Raw genomic sequence first — 17,459 nt, 5'->3', positions numbered from 1 at the left:
TTTCTAATTCTGCTTAGAAAACAAACTCCTAAAATTCTAGAATTCTAGAAGTGGAAAGGAGAGATAAGAAAGTGAATTGAATTACTTCATATTACAAATGTAGAATACACTCAGAGGCTACATGACCCACACAAAATTCCTAGCTAAAGAATAAAGTAGGATGAAACCCAGAAGATCAATCAATGATGAAACCACTACAGCTGAATTAATCACTCAATTGCTATTCTATAAAAATATAGACTTTTCACAGGTCTCACCAAAAGAGCAGGGTCAATTTCCGGTAGCATACCAGGTGAAGGTCTACAGAGCAGCAAGGATACTTCTGGAGATGTTCCCCTGAGAGCAGATATGACTTCCTAGGGGTACCATGAATGATAAATGAAGATACAGTTAAGTCAGTATTATGAAATCATTACGAAAGGCCAATCCATCTCATTATTAAAAGTGCTACATTTAACACCTGGGGGCTCACCTGCTGAGATAGTCCTTTCAAAGAGGCTCCATTCACTTTCAAGATAACATCTCCCACATCAATTTTTCCACTTTCTGCTGCTGGCTGTCCAGGAAAGAGCTTTTTAACCCTTACAATGCTGGCATTCATTTGTTCAGGAATCAGACTGTCTTCTCGAGAAAAACTGAATCCTAGACCTGAGCTATTTTTAAACAATTTTACCTCAAACGTATTCTCTGGAGAGAAAAAAAAAAAGATATAAAAAAATTAAATATTCTTAACATGCTATGTTAAGATGAACATATGAACATACAAACATATATACTTTTAGACACATCTTCAAAAGCCCATTTTCTCAGAAAATGTACAGCTTTATAGGCACTTACTGTACTTTTATTCTGTATTCAAATCCAACCTCACACTCTCTGTCATTAAGAAAACTTAATAAACTAAGCTGCATGAACTAAGCTACTTGAACAGGAGAGGGTTTTGATATCAAGGTTCTGAAAATAAAATTATGCTTTAATCCCATGTATTTTAAAAGACCGCAGAATAACATAAAAAAAGAGAGAAAAATCTGGGAAAGGAGAATGAAGGAAATTTGGCTATACAATAGGAGAGAGATGGTAAGAAGAGCAGAACAAATGTTAGAGAAGGGTAGAGGAAAGTAAGTTGACATTCTAATGTTTTAGTGAGGCATACTTTACTCCAGTAAACTTCAATGGCATTATAAAGAAATTCTCATCAACAAAAGAAACTGAAAGAATAATAACCAGAAAAGAATGAAAAAACACATTTAAAGGAGTGATAGAAAAAATAAAGAATATCAGGCAGTGAGATAAAGTGAGTGTGCTTATTTTCATAATCAGATAAAATAATACAGGCTTGGCTATTTTTTCTCCTTATTTTTGTGACTAATTCAGAGGTACTAACATTTGGCAATCAAATAAGGATTTAAAATAAAAGACAAAACAATGACTATATACCACCACCATCATTTATAAAGTAAAGGACATTTATGTCCCTAAAAATGAGATAAATGGAATCTCAGAATAAAGGGTACTTTTGTATTAGGAACACTTTAGCCTTTTGAAAAACTCAGTACTACATCATTCTTAATTTTCTTATTTTACAACCAAGTAGTGGTATGTCCAAGGGCTTGCAAAATTTTTAAGAAAGACCACTATTTGGGAACTATGAGGTGAATTTCTGCTTAAGGTTAGCCTGACAAATCCATAAAATTAAACCAAAATAAGGAAAATGTTAAGAGTCAAGGTTTCACGTGGATTTAAAGTCATTCTCACCAATTATTTATATTTATTTCTTCCCTTGAAAATTTCATTTGAATTTTGCACTATTAGGTGGCCATAATTTGTTTTATGCATGACTTCATTATCCAAGGTCTTTCAAACTCTAAGAGGTGCAAATATGTGTCTTAAAAAAAAATTGGTATAGTGCTCCATCAGATTATTTACAGTTGACAAGAGTAATGAGACTCAGGTGTGAATTATGATCCAATATATAAAAAGTAAATTTTGAGTAAGTCAGTAAGAACTTAAAGGTGAGATGACAGTCTCTCAAGGCCTGACCTTCAGTGACAAAGCTGTAGTCTTTGACATGAGTCATTTTCTTCATTTTTTCTGGGGCTTGACCTTGGGCATCTGGATCTGGAAGGGTGCACTGTGGGGTCATGGGGACATGTTCTTTGGATGCTGGAGACTGCCCCTTTTCTAGTAACAGATGAACCACCTGGACAAATGGAATAGCACTTCATTAAGAAGAATTATAAGGAGGTAGATAAGTTTTTAGGACTTTGTAGAGTTGATGGTATAAAATCATTTACAGTAACTACTTGGTCCACCGAAATATAGGTAGAGGAAGAAAAAAATAAAAAAACAAAGCAAGGGATTGAAAATTTCAAAATGAAGGGTTTTTTTTTTCTCTCTCCCTCTGCCCCTCCCTTGCTTTCTCTCTCTTAAAAAAAAATTTCTCTTCTAGAATATAAACATATTATAGGAAATTTGGGCACTAGAATAAAATCACCACTATAATACAGACCATTATAAATAAATTGGTAAACTTCAGAAAATAATTTAGCCTTAGAGCTGAAAAATGACTAGAAGTGAAAATCACTAGATATTTGTAGATATTTACAAAAAATTTTAAAAATTCAATCTCCATCCTTTCTCCTGTCAGATCTGGTAATATTAGGGCTAAATATGATATAGAAAGCCAAGTTTCCTCAGTGAAAAACCTGTCATAATCCTTGCTTGCCAATTTGAAGGAAAAGAAAATACCAGAACATTTACGTCAGTCAGGCTTGGTTTCTTGACTAACAAATTTGGAGACCTCAGTGAGACAGATATTATTCACACATTATTATGTTCTTCTAACATATCTTAAAAGGTTGGTATAATGAGCTGTTATTACCTGTCCTGTATTTCTCAGTGTTTCCACAGCTTGCTTATGGGTAGCTCCTTCCAGACTAACTCCGTTGACAGCAAGGACACGATCACCTATAAAATTAAGCAGTAATTTTGGAAAAAAGCAAATGATAAGATAAAGATTCTATATGCTTTTTAATATCTTGTGGTATTGTTTTATATTAATTTATTTGAGGATAGACTCAGACAAATTCTGGACAAACTCATGTATCTACTTTCTTTTCAAATTCTATGATCAATCTTAAATACAATTTTGAACAAGATATTTTATGTATTATAGAATCTATGTAAATCATGGAAAAAGATAAACTGACTACAAATGTAGAGAGGTTGGAGAGAATTAACCTAGTTTTTATTAAAAATGTAGATGTCAGTGTTTTTACAAGGGCACTATTCCTTTCCCATTTTCTGGCAATTTGCTTCTTAGAAAGTACAAAACATGAAATAAAACACTGTCAAGATATTTTCTGATACTAGAGAATAGGCTGGAAAGAAGAGTTTCTGGAATGACATCAGGGAGTTTTTTAATGCTTTAGTCTTAAAATAATGCTTTAGTCTTTAAAAAAAATATGTTCTGGGTGCCTGGGTGGCTCAGATGGTTAAGCGTCTGCCTTTGGCTCAGGTCATGATCCCAGGGTCCTGGGATTGAGTCCCGCATCGGGCTCCCTGCTCGGCGGGGAGCCTGCTTCTTCCTCTGCCCCCCCCCTCTTATGAATAAATAAATAAAATCTTAAAAAAAAAATATGTTCTTATTTTATATTATGAATATTTGAAGGTCTCTATCAACTTTCTAATTTCTTATTTATTTGTTGAAGTGATAATCCTGTGTATAATTCCTGTACACACACAAACACTCTACCTTTGTGAATTCTACCATCGGACTCAGCTGCTCCCTTGGGAATAACGGCTTTCACATAAATGCCACCATGTCTGACACTGGTATTCACACCTCCCTAAGTGGAAAAAGGCAAATAAAATAACATTTTGTCATATGGAAAATTTCACACTCCATCTTTCAAATCTGAGACCTAGAAAGCAGGAAGTTCATCAGCCAAAGCAGCAACACATCAGCACATGCAATTAATTCAAAACCCAAGAATATTTCTAGCCAAGTTTTCCAAATGTAAAACAGTTACTCTAGAAAAACTCTTTACTCAGAAAACAACATGCCAGACCTTGACTATATGAATCGCTCTCCCTTTCTAAGTCTACACCATGCATTATGAGCAAGCAGAAAACAAAATCCATCTATGCGAAATTAGTATGAGAACATGACTGACAGGAAAAAACAGCATATAGAATAATTTACTTCAGATCATATTTGCTAAACTGCAACTTGCAAATCTATGAGTCAAGGAACTTTTTTTTTCATTTTAAAAGGCTTTGGTAGGTTAGTTTTGTTACACTGTAAATGAGATCTAATTGAGTAGATTCTCTATCTCTTGTGGATGCACAGCTTTTATTTCCCTTCACAAAATGAAGATAATAAAATTCTAAAGAAGTCAAGGGCAAGAGGTAAAGAGTTATAATATTTTTAAAAGTGCTTGAAAATTAGGTTTTCTTTTTGACCTCTATGTTAATAGTGCTATTTCTACCATGTTTTAAAATGGCTTTTCCTAACTAACAATATCCTTCAAATATCATAAATGATAATGTTACAATTTAGAATTAATAGAATAGAATTCTAAAGTATTTTCATCAAGTAGCCTATGCTCATGTTTTAAGACTGTAAAAGTATGTATGTTCCTTGGGAACCTCTAAGTTTAATATACTAGTCATGTTTACAATTAAGATATATTATGGAGAGAAAGGGCATGTAAATATACATTAGAATTTATTTATGATATAGGTTAAAATACATTATTCGATGCTCATGCAGAAGTGTCAAATGTATGCAAAACATACTTATTAATTTTATATTTTTTTAGTCTTGTATTCAGATTAAGCACTATGAAATCTATGGGGTTTAAATAAGTAGCATTTGTCTAATTTCTTTTAAACCACAGGAAAAATCATTAGCACACGTTTTTTAAAAAAGTTTTAAGATGTAATTTAATTTTTAATTTGGGAAATATTTGACAGGTTTCCCTTTTGAAGCAAAATAATTAAATTAATAAATTGGCATACAATAGGCTGCTGGAAATGGAGAAGAGAAAACATTTGAAAACCTTGTCAAACAGTACCGTGACACTTATCCCCAAGCTGTTATCATTTTTAGCCAGTTCAACCTCAAAGATATCTCCAGGTTTAGGAGGTGATGAAGGAAAAGTTTTAAAATTCATTTTGTTGGATGTATTCATTGAGGAGGAAGATTCCTTAACAAAGAAAAACAAACAAAAGGATTTCTTGTTAGAGTCAAAATGAATTACTACTGGAAGATCAGTATGTGTTTTTTGGAAAAATTAAGGAAAAGCAAGATATTAAGGGATAGAGTAAATTCAAAGATCATGAGGGCTGGAAGCCATCTCAGAGATCACCTAATCCAATGCCTTTATAGTTGATGGTTGAGGAAATTGAGGTCTAGAGATTAAAGGGCTTGCTTCAGGTCAAACAGCTAGATAAGGCAGAGGGAAGCCCAGAGCCCAGTTCAAATCTGGCTTTTACATAATCCTTGTCCAATGTTTTTTATGCTCCCACATTTAGAAAGTATTTCTATTTCCTTTAAAAATCAATATATATCAAGTAGCAGCTTTCAACTGGGACCTCTAAGATGATTAGGCCTCATGTTTACTTTGCTTATATTTACAAATCCAATATAAACACAGGCACAACAGCTTAGCCCCATTTGTAAGGGTACAACCCTCTTATGAGGAATGTTGGTTCCTCGGTGAATAAATAGCTTAAGGTTCTTTTCTGAATCCACTTGTGAGTATGAGTTTACATTTATATCATTTCTAGGAAATGAGCAATTTTGTAGGTTGTTGTTCTTATTATTTTCATATGTTCAGAACTTCACAAGAATTTGGGCTATCAACAGTAAAGTCAACTGCCCATTATACGAACTATTTAGGAACAACTTTTTCAGATATTAAATTCTCTTATTAATATAAACATTAAGTATGCAAGACACAACTTGTAGAAAATAATCATAACCTGATTATTCATTCCTTTCTGTAACCAGGTTGCAAATTTCCAGAATGATAGCCATTTTAGAGTTAGTATTCAAAGCTGCTAATTTGTCTGAAAGTTAGCACCAAATGCAGTAGCAGTTAGTAACACGGTACATAAAGTATTCCTCCTTTCCAGAGTAACATAAGCAGTTTATAGTAGATTATTCTGCTCTGTAATATATTTGCTGTTGTTTGCTTTATTAAATGAAAAGAAAAAAAACCCAGAGATTCAAATTAAACTATGCCTTTTTTGGTGTATGATGATCCTGACTGCTGGAATAAGTAGCTTCATCCATGTCTGAATCTCCACGGTCAGAGTAATCTGTGGCATCAGAAATGCCTGTTTTTTTAGTTTTGCTTCGATTACTGTCAGCAGAAGTCCTCTTCTTCTCAGTGGTCTTGGATATCACGGAAGGGGAAGGGCTGCCGTGCTGTGATTCCTGCCAGGTTCGGTCACCTACAGGGCTGGCAAAGAAACCATTGACCTGGCTCTGGGACAAGCTGGCGCTTTCAGTCCTGGAATCCTGAGAACTCAGGCTTCCTTCCCGCAGGCCCCCAGACAGCCCAAAGGAGCTCTCTGAGATGTGCCTTGTGGTACCATGTGGCCAGCAGTGATCTACAGAAGAATCTATAGCACTGTCTTGCATGGAGGAAGGTTTCTTCATGTAGTTTTTCATGCCATTGGCAATGTGCACAGGAGTAGAAGGCCCTAGAAGTCAAAAATCCATCAAGGAGAATAACAGGTTAGTGACACACACGCTGTGCTTACATACTTGCAGAGTCTTTCGTAATGACTGTGGGAAGACTTTACACAGGGTAACATATTCACAACACCTGATCCAGGGCCTGGAGCCAAAATGAGGACCCGACAAATGTGGCAGGTGCTTTCTGTTTCCTTTGCCCCCTCTTTTGGTCATTCCTGTTGCATCTTCTATAAAAATGCATACCCCCCTGCCTTAACTCCCCATTTCCATTCTCCAATACCTATTTCAAATGAGTCTCCTCTGTGAAGACTTTCTCGATTCCCTCACTAGAAATAATTTGAGTCACCAAAACTCCTTGATCCTTATTTAATGGTTATTTATTTACTTATTTTATATTGTCCTTCCAGAATGCATTTTTTGGACTCCAAATAATTACGAAGGCAACTCCAAATTCCTTATAAACACAGTTCTTATCAAGAGCCATTTAAAGCTTTCCTAAGAGAGACACAAATCATAAATTTCAGTAAAAAAATTACAGATGCAAATTTATAAGAAAAAAAGTTTTATGTTAGCAAGTGAAACCAAGGAAAACTTAAAAGAGGAATGAGCAACTGGAGAGAAAATATTTGCAAAAATAACAAAAAATAATCAAAGAGTTAACATCCCTAATAAAGAGTTTCTAAAAGCTAGTAAGAAAGAGATTTAAAACTCCTGTGTAACAATTTCCAGTAGACTGGAAATTCAGAGTGAAATACAGCTAATAAATATATGAAAAGACATTCTCATGTTGCTCAGGGATGTGCAGTTTAATGCAGTTTTCTACCTCTGTGGCTGACAAAAATGAGAATGACTGATAATTTTTCACACCACTGCTGGTGTGAGGAGAACACTGTCACATCTACGTGGCTGACTATACTTTAGTAAAACTTGGGCAAATAGATAGCACTTGTCGAAAATTTAAATGTGCATATGCAATCTACTTCTAGGTATCGAACCTCTAGGAATATGTACATTTTCCAATGGTATATATATAAGTGTATTTGTTGGAGCCACATTTGTAAAAGAAGTATAGCTAAACTGGATATACAATAAAAGAAAAACATTAAATTTTGATACACCCATGACATGAAATATAATGCCACATGAAAAAGGTGTATATTCATGGATGTTCAGAATATAGAGTATGCAACTTGCAAATTGGTATTTAGATTATAAAAAAATAACTGCATTTTTAGTTTAAAAAAAGTGTATGTGTCTGTGTGTGTGTGTGTGTGTGTGTGTGTGTGTGTGTATACACATACAGGCAGTATTTTTTTTTTTCAAAAATTTATCTCTAATATACATAAAGTGACATAGACACCAAAGAGTTTCCCTACAAAATGGGGTAAGAGGCCTTTTACTTTTTACCTCATTGATTTCTGTATAAATTAGATTTATTTTAACAAACTAGTATGTATTTTATAACTTTAAAAACATTAGTAAACATAAAGAAAAAGAAAAACCTTCCTCTTCAGTGGCTGATACTTGAGAGGGATAAGCCTAACGTACCTACTGGTAATGTTCTAGGTTCTCTGAGTTTTATTTCAAGTTACATTACAGTATAGCTACACATATGGTAAGATTAATCTAGCTTTCTGAAGAAAAAGTGTCACAGAACTATACTTTAACATCATACTTTTAACTTTTATTGAGAATGAATAGTAAAAAAATAATCACATGAAATTCTGCTGAAAAGAAAAGCTTTATTGGTCCCTACACTAGGTAAAGTTTCTCTGCTAAATGCTCTCGGTACCTTGGACTTCTTAACATTTATCATAATTACAATGAAACATTTGTTTAGTCAGTTGTTCTAACTAATATTTGTCTCCCCTGACAAAGTGTAAGTCCCATGAGGGTAGAGTTTCTGTGTCCTGCACATCAAAGGCATTCAGTAAATATTTGTTGCACAAATGAATGCATTTTCTATAAAATATCTATTGAAAAGAAAATCAAGATGGGAGTCCCTTAGAGCTTTATTTAGAGGGAAAATGAGTTTCTTCTGAATTCATATGCTTCTTTTGCTAAAAAAGGGTGAATAAAATAACCCTTCTTTGGTTTTGTTTGGTTCTTGGCTGCTTGAATAGTTCTGAGTATGCTACATTTTCAAATGTAATCAGCTTCCTTTGCCTAAGATGATTGGACTACAATTAGATTGTAAGGCTCTTTTGGGCAGTGATGGTGTTTTCTTTTTGCCCTGTTTGTTCAAGTAACAAGTACTGAAAATATTATTTATATATGTACATATTTTATATACACACACACATACAGATTTAGTGAATAAAAGAAACCACAGTCAAAATAACTCATCTGTATACAATGTAAGAAAGTTTTCTGTCACAACATACTGTATGAAATGTTTGTTTTTTGTTTCTATTGTATCATAATTGTCTGAAATTATGCCGAAAATTCACTATCTAAACTTGTTTTTCAGGTAATATTGAACTATTCTTTTACATATTTCTCTGTATCTTTGGGATGAAGGTAACTTGCACATAATTAGTACTAGAATGTTTTTGAAAAATGCTGTTAATAATGACAGTTAAAACTCACATTTAAGTGCTTAATAGGTACCAGGCAATGTGCTAATTCTTTACATGTATTATCTCATTTAATTTTCAAAACCTACAAGATAAGCACTTCTGTATTCACCATCTGATATATGAGTATATTGAGGCTTAGGAAGTTCAAGTGATTTCCTCAGGGTATAGTGTTAAGCAGTGGAGACAGAATCTGACCTTAGACTTTGGAGCCCTTCCCACTGCATGTGCTGTGTGTGCTTCTCTCACAAACACTGCCTCACCACCTGAGCCCCTGAACAACTCTGTGCAAGGTAGACAAGGCAGAGCCAAGATCACTGTCTCCTCCTTAATGAAAAACAACCATGGCTCAAACTCAAGTCATCTCATCTTGGTCAAGTGCCTTTTCTCCCATAACATGCTAATGGCAGGAATTATGAGACAAAATGATATGGTCTTGTTTTAAAATTTCTTATGTTTTTATCCTTTTACTTTTTACAATCTTGTTCAGGATAGGACTTCATAGATAACTATTACATAATTATATTAATTAGACCAGGGTAAAGAATTTTATTTCTGATTTGGCCTATGAAGTGATGGAATGCACCAAGTACTCAAAATTCACTTAAGTGACATCAATTTGGCACAATAAATCCATTTTTATGCATAGAGTACTAAAGATGAATGAGATAGAAAATCTTGGAAGTGATGAATGAAAAGTTACACTAATGTATATTAAACAGAGCTACATATATTACATTTTCAGAAAGGAAATAAGGAGCTTAAATCCAATCCATGATATTGAAGTTCTTGTGAGAAGTGAAACAATACACAGCTAAGAAACATCCACAACATTACCTTTGGGCATCTTCTCTTTTGGCTGAGAGATAACAAGTGTCACGTCTTCAGGTGCATTTTGCAAAATTTCAATTGCAGCATGGTGGCTGACCCCCTCGAGACTCACACTATTCACAGATATCAAACGGTCTCCTGTAAAAATGGACAATCCAGTATTTTCAAAAACAAAGAGAAATTCATGCTAAGTCTTAGATACGTCACTGCCCGACATTATTTTTCATTATTTTTGTTTTGCCCGAGTTCTACTTTTGCCATCTATGCAAATTCATGCCTGTCAGTTAAGTACTTAGGAAATTATCTAGATGTAAAGTACCTGGCTTTAAGCATCCATCCAAGTCAGCTGGTCCTCCAGGGGTGATTGAACTAATAAATACACCTAGATCCAGTCTTCCCATCTTCTCCCCACCAATAATTTGAAATCCTGTGAAACAACACATTTAAGAAAGATCTTCATGACACTGGTGCTTTCAGTGACTAATGAGCAGTCTGTCCGATGCATGTTAAGTGTAGAGATTCTTATATCAGATATGATAAATAGGTAACACATGTGAAATGGGACTGTTAAATTCAGTGGAAGTTTTGCTTGTAAGCATTTCATCTTTCACATTTCCTGACTGGGTGGGTGGGGTGAAGGGCCTGTGGGTGGGCAACCAGTATCTTGATCCGTAGTGGGCTGGTGCCTCAATGCCAATATTATACTATACACTTTTTCTCTTTGAATTCTTACATCCCTTTAAGAATCTCAGTGACTAGGGCGCCTGGGTGCTTCAGTCGTTAAGCATCTGCCTTTGGCTCAGGTCATGATCCCAGGGTCCTGGGATCGAGCCCCGCATCGGGCTCCCTGCTTGGCAGGAGGCCTGCTTCTCCCTCTTCCACTCCCCCTGCTTGTGTTCCCTCTCTCACTATGTCTCTGTCAAATAAAATCTTAAAAAAAAAAAAAAAAGAATCTCAGTGACTTACCTAAGCCATACTTTGCATCTTTTTTCAGGTTCACCAAGGTGATCTCCCTTTCTGGTGAAGATACTATGCTCCATCTTTTGTGTAGCACATCTATGGAAAAGTATAATGTTAAGATAAACATAACACACTCAGGTATTAAGACTGTCTGCTTGTCCCAATTTAAATGTTAACAAAATTCATTAATAGATTACTTGGTCACTTTCAAATTCTATTTCAAATAATATTATGTCATCATCTTATATGTTGATGGTGATTTATAGTTCACAAAAGGACTGATTATCATCACATGGTTCAATATGTGATTATCATGCCACTGATATTATCATGTTAATTCCTCATAAATGATTCCCTGTGAAATAAGTATATTTCAGTTACAAATGAGTAAATAACTCTCAAGAGTTTAAATGATTTGAGCAGGTTTACTCAGCTCGTATAGGCAAGACCCGAACCTTAAACTTAAGTTTTCTGACACTGTTTTTCTGTTACATCACGGCTGACTTCCTGAATTTGACAATGCTCACTATGTTAAGAATTTTCCACTCATAAGTGGTTCACATTTTTATTAGTAATGAATAAAATATTCATGGTAAGTTGTATGGTAAAGCAGCAACAAGAGGAAAATGGATTTACTTTTTTTAAAATCATGTTAATAATGACTTGGCTAGCACATTTATGTTCTCAAAGCACTTTCATCTACTTCTTATTTGTGGAGCAATCTTATGAGTCAGGTAAAGAGATTTTAAATCATAGCTTTGCAGATGAGGAACAATAGTTCATGACTTGCTCAATGTTACAGCTAGTATCACTCCCAGCAAAACGCCTTTAGTCAGTACTTGATAAAGGCTAGTTAAATAAATTGAGGGAATGTTAGCATCAGAACTAGAGTTTACTGTTTATTTCCACTGAGGGCTTTCTTTTTCTTTTAGTAGATTGATCATTCACAAATATCTCCTAAAATAAACCAATAAATATGCTACTTAAGGGTCATGTTAATAAAATTACTTCATTTACTTAGCAATCTGAGCAGGTGTACGTGCACGCACACGCACGCACGCACACACTTTCTTTCATCTCTTCCTGTTATGGGATGAACTGTGTCCCTTTACCCCCACCCCAAATTTATATGTTGAACCCCTAACTCCCAGTCCCTCAGAACTTAACTGTATTTGGAGACAGATTAAGAAATAATTAACGTGAGTTCTTCAGGGCAAATCAATCCAGTAGGACTGGAGCCCTTTAAGGGGGAGTTTGAACACAGACATGTGCATGCGTGTGCACAGAGGGAAGACCATGTGAAGACAGGGAGAAGACCGCCGTCTACAAGCTGAGGAGAGAGGTGGCAGAAGAAATCAGTGCTGCCAACATCTTGACCTCAGACTTCTACCTCCAGAACTGTGAGAAAATAAATTTCTGTTTAAGTCACCCAGGACTGTGGGACCTTGTTTCAGCAGCTCTAGCAAAGTAACATACTTACTAATATCAATTATAATTTGACAGTTCAAACTGGTTTGTGTGTGATGTGGTAGTAGTGATGGTAGATGAATGCAACACACTTGGAAAGATAATTTTTATAAACGAAACTTTGAAATTAATCTCTGTATAATTCTTAAGCATACTGAAGCTTTTAGAAAATTACAGATTATTTGCCAACATATGACTACCCGTCGATTTAAAATTGTATGAATGTTATAAAATAAAAGTAGTAATTTTGTTACATAATATGTATTAATGCTTAAATGATGCAAATGTGATACTTCATGTTCTAGAAATAAATCACTTTAATATCAGAAAAAATAACAGCAATCATTTGCTCTCTGGAGTAAATTAACTTTATCCCTTAAACACTAAGCATTAATGCAAGCTGGCTAGCTCTCTGTAGCATACGTGTCCCTATTTCATTGTTTCTTTTTGACCAAAACTTATAGTTAGTTATAATCAATAAGAGTAGTAGTAACTCAGTATTTCTAATTAATTTATAAGACTCCAAAAAGAAAAAAATCACTGGACAATGGTGTGAAGAACCTTATATATTGGGTATGTATATATATGTATACACGTACATACACATACATATAAGCATAAAGTCCATGAATTAGTTAATGCCTAGCTTAAAATTATCATCTAAGCATCCAAAATACTTTTATCCTAAAATAGACAAGTATCTCTAATTTTCAGCTAGAACCAACAAAATACAACAGGACAAACCCATAAAATAATGTGAAACAAGTAAGAGGATAAGGTTAGGTTAAGTATTAAATGTATACTTTTACCACCATTGGGAAGACAAAGTCCATTTGCTTTATGCAAAGTGTTTTCGCCCTCAATTATAAAACTGATCAATATTCTTAATGTGCCTAAGGAGTATCTGTTAGAAGTCAAAGGTATTGATTCAAAGAATAAAAATGCCATTTTTTCCCCAACGTATGTACTAACAAGATTGGTTATTTATATTACTTATTTGGCTAATAAGTGTGTGTGTGGGTATAAAAAGAAATTTCCTAGGAAAATATTATTAGAATATGTATATAAAACACACACACATAATAAATGTGCAATATTTTAATGTATTTATGTCTAGAAGCAACAGATTCAGCTCTCTATATTCAAGGATTCATCAGTAGGATTTGAGTAATCATTCATTCGATTACTCTTTCATCCTTCAAATGTTGACTGAACAACTTTCCTGTCAAAGTCCCTCACTAGGCAATTTGGGAAAATAAAATGAGATAATATATATGAAAGCTGGTGCATAGTAAATGTGAGCTGAGTCAATCAGGCTACAAGAGCAAAGACCTAGCCTGACTAATAGAAATGTTAACAGTCAATGAAATAGCTGCATTATGAAGGCATGAGTCAGGCCTATAAAAGAGGAGAGGCTTCTTCCTGCCAGAAATAAAGACTTCAAGGAAATGGGATAAGATTTTAATAAGTGGATTATGGAGATGGTTATACAGCAATATACGGCATTAGCACAAGTTGAGATGGAAAGAAGGCAGAGAGGGTCCCGAGAAATGTTACAGATCAGCTTGGCTATAGTGCAAGACTTGAGTAGGGCAGAGATAAATATTCTTTTGGAAGGGAAGTTTTGAACCCACTCTTTTTAACAGGGATGTCCTCCACCGCACCCCCACTGATATGCAGTGAAGTTACTAACGTGAGCACAGAAAGAAGGCAAGATGGCGTGCAGCTGTATGTTACTCCACAGTACTGTGCACATGCCCAGTTTTTTTTTCTTTTTTTAAAGATTTTATTTATTTATTTGAGAGAGAGAGAACGAGATAGAGAGAGAGCACATGAGAAGGGGGAGGGTCAGAGGGAGAAGCAGACTCCCTGCCGAGCAGGGAGCCCGATGCGGGACTCGATCCCGGGACTCCAGGATCATGACCTGAGCTGAAGTCAGTTGCTTAACCAACTGAGCCACCCAGGCGCCCTCCAGTTTCTATTTGTATTCTATATGTATTCTATTCATGTAGATGTTCACAATACTTTTCCTTTGGGTAAAAAAAAAAAAAAAAAAAAAAATGACAGAGAAGGAAGTATCTGAGGTAAACAGTATAGGACAACTCAAGTAAACTGAAAGATATGAATAGAATTTATGAATCTCAAAGGAAGGCAGCCAGATATTTCAAGAACCAAGAGATTTCTGAGGTATTTGTATGATTATATAAAAACAAACTTTAATATTGAAGGAGTACATATTTTTAAATCCTAGAAGGATTTTCTTTTCCCATCAGTATACTCCAGGAACACAGCAAATTCTATGAATATTTTAAAGTGAAAAAGAGCTTCAACTTGAAATTTCCACTTCTTTAAGTAACACATGCTGGTGTCATTCCCAATAATGTTTACCTGGGAAATATCTTTAGAATAATTGTTAAATGTAAAATTTAGAAAATAAAATTGTATACCCTCTCTGTATTAGACACATTTGTTTCCGTGTTGCCTTTTTCATCTCTCTTAACGTTCATGTGGACATATATAATCCCTGACTAAAGTAACTGTACATACTAATGATAGATAAATCTACAATTAAACTAAATTTCCTAATAAGAACATATTTCTGATAAGGCCAAAGTCATGTAATCAATCCGAGTATGAGTCAACAATTTTTTTTGCAAGAAAAACTGATTCTGTTGGTTATAGATATAGATCCTTTTCAAGTATCAGGAAGCTCCATGCCACCCAATCTACGAGGAAATGGACTGTAGGTGGAGGAGACTCTAGATAAATCCATCAGTCACTCTACAGAAGAAGACCCATTTCAAATCTTGGAGATGATGGGTCAGCAGCACCATACTGATATAAAAACAAAGATAGGTATTTTTCATTCTTATACTACCTAAATATACTAACTGCTCCAATGGTAGGGTAGGGGGATAATAATGGAAACTTTGGTGTTTTATTTCCATGCCAGCACTAATTAGCTGAATAAATTGGGGCCACATAACATCTATGGGACTTATTTAATTCACCCATAGAATGTAAAGGCTAGTTTGAATATACTTTAAAGTTCCTTTCAGTCTCAATTTAGTTGACTCTATTTTTTGCTTCTGGTTAGTTCCTGTACCTGTTGAATCCTTTTGTGAGCACTTCGGACTTCAATTTTTATTATAATTTTCAACTTTATATGTATTCTAATTAAGACTTACATGGAAAAATCTAGCATTAACATTATATTTGTCCTTGACATTTGACTAAGCAAAGTGCTTTAAAATCTCTTTACGTAACATTTTGTTACTTGGAATTGAGATTGTTCACAAGGACAATAATCAGTCTTTTTTTTAAAGATTTTATTTATTTGTCAGAGAGGGAGGGAGGGAGAGTACAAGCAGGGGGAGGGGCAGGCAGAGGGAGAAGGGACTCAATCCCAGGACCCTGAGATCATGACCTGAGCCTAAGGCAGACGCTTAACCATCTGAGCCACCCAGGCGCCCCAATAATCAGTCTTAATATTGGGGAAAAAAGCTTATTTCAGTGTTTGTACCAGGTTCCTCTGCCCTTGAATAACCTACTTTACATGAGTTTTTTGCATCTTGTTTTTTTTGTTTTTTTTTTTTTTTAGAATGACCACAGGACCCCGTTATATACTTTTCCAAAAAGACAGATGGCCAACACACAGGAAAAGATAACTGATCAACATCACTAATTTTCAGAGAAATGTAGACCTGAAAAATAGAAAAAAATTTTTTTTTGAAGATTAGAATACACTGAATATCTTTGCATACAAATATAAGGAGAGACCTTCCTTATGGGTTGAAAGTCCAATGCATGAAATATTCTAATCCGCAAAATGATTTAGGGATTCATAAAGTAAGTGTATGCACTTACTGAAGAACAGTGCATCTCATTTTTAAGAGTCCAGTGTTTGACCCCATTTTTGTGGTTTGGATAGGAAGGAAGGTGACAAATTTAGCTAAGAGTTACTTTTCAATTATATAACAATCCTGATTTATAGTAAAATAAGAAACACTGAAAACCAATTTTACATAATTGTTGCATCAGTTCTACATTTTCTTTATTTTGGTTTTTACTCTCTTGGGAAGAAATACTGTAAGAAGTGTGTGGTTTTTTTTTTTAAAGATTAAGGAAGTTTTTTTTTTTTGAAATCACAATCAGAGGTTTGTAAACCTTCCCATATCTCTGTTTTATTAGAAGATTCATGCCTTTTTTTCTTTTATCTTGTTTGTCAAGTTTCACATTCCTTAAGGGTCTCTGAAAGTCACAAAAGGTTAAGATTGAATTCTACTTGTTGGTTCTTGTATTAAATGATGAATAATTCAATATTAACTGATGGTAAGTTCTAATTGTCTTCTCATAATCCTGACCAGCAAGGAAGAACACTGAAATTAGAATAAGAAGTCCTATATTTGATTCACGGGCAAGTAATTTAATTTTTGGATGCTCAGTTACCTTCTTTGGAAAAATGTGTTTTCCATGTTCTATTGTGTGAATCTTAGACTTGATTCTCAACAGAGCACTAAATCAGGACTACGTGGGCAGATTCCAAGAGAATTTCGAAGAAAACAGACTTGTCTGCAAGCCAACTGGGGTACATCTCCACAGGCAGGTGAGTTGGTCACCTTCCTCAGCAGGGGGCACTAACCTCCAAAGATGAGGTTTCTGAAGGTTTAAACAGAGCAACTACCCTGCACATGTTACTCATTTGGTGTCCACTGTAAATTCATACTCTTTTCCATCAGAACCTAGGTTTAAACACACTTCAGGTTTTCATCTTTTAATAGATTATTATCCAGCTTCTTTCAAAAGTTTAGCTTGGAGAAACAATACCTACAAATGATTAGGCATTATTATGCTAGCACACAGTCTAAAGAGTAGATTAGAATACAGGCTCTGGAAACAGAGATCATGTGTTCAAA

At 34.7% G+C, this 17,459-nt stretch overlaps 1 protein-coding gene across 8 annotated transcripts in view; it reads right to left on the bottom strand.

Annotated features, from left to right (window-relative positions):
* Positions 1-17,459, bottom strand: part of PTPN13 (protein tyrosine phosphatase non-receptor type 13) — a 203,675-nt gene that overhangs the window by 40,317 nt on the left and 145,899 nt on the right. For 4 of the 8 annotated variants that reach the window (XM_036096776.2, XM_078068903.1, XM_078068907.1 and 1 more), the window contains 10 exons: positions 11,083-11,172; positions 10,436-10,543; positions 10,123-10,254; positions 6,251-6,714; positions 5,064-5,210; positions 3,755-3,848; positions 2,882-2,967; positions 2,041-2,200; positions 473-687; positions 258-356 (listed from right to left, as the gene is read on the bottom strand). In XM_036096776.2, the coding sequence (XP_035952669.1) occupies positions 258-356; positions 473-687; positions 2,041-2,200; positions 2,882-2,967; positions 3,755-3,848; positions 5,064-5,210; positions 6,251-6,714; positions 10,123-10,254; positions 10,436-10,543; positions 11,083-11,172 (1,595 nt within the window). The remainder of the gene's footprint in view (positions 1-257; positions 357-472; positions 688-2,040; positions 2,201-2,881; positions 2,968-3,754; positions 3,849-5,063; positions 5,211-6,250; positions 6,715-10,122; positions 10,255-10,435; positions 10,544-11,082; positions 11,173-17,459) is intronic. The other 4 variants (XM_036096777.2, XM_078068904.1, XM_036096781.2 and 1 more) reach the window with 2 other exon arrangements.

Source organism: Halichoerus grypus, chromosome 3 (assembly GCF_964656455.1).
Source record: "Halichoerus grypus chromosome 3, mHalGry1.hap1.1, whole genome shotgun sequence".
In the NCBI taxonomy this organism is placed as follows: domain Eukaryota; kingdom Metazoa; phylum Chordata; class Mammalia; order Carnivora; family Phocidae; genus Halichoerus; species Halichoerus grypus.
Note: the sequence above shows the minus strand (reverse complement) of the source record. Positions and strands in the feature narration are given on the sequence as shown.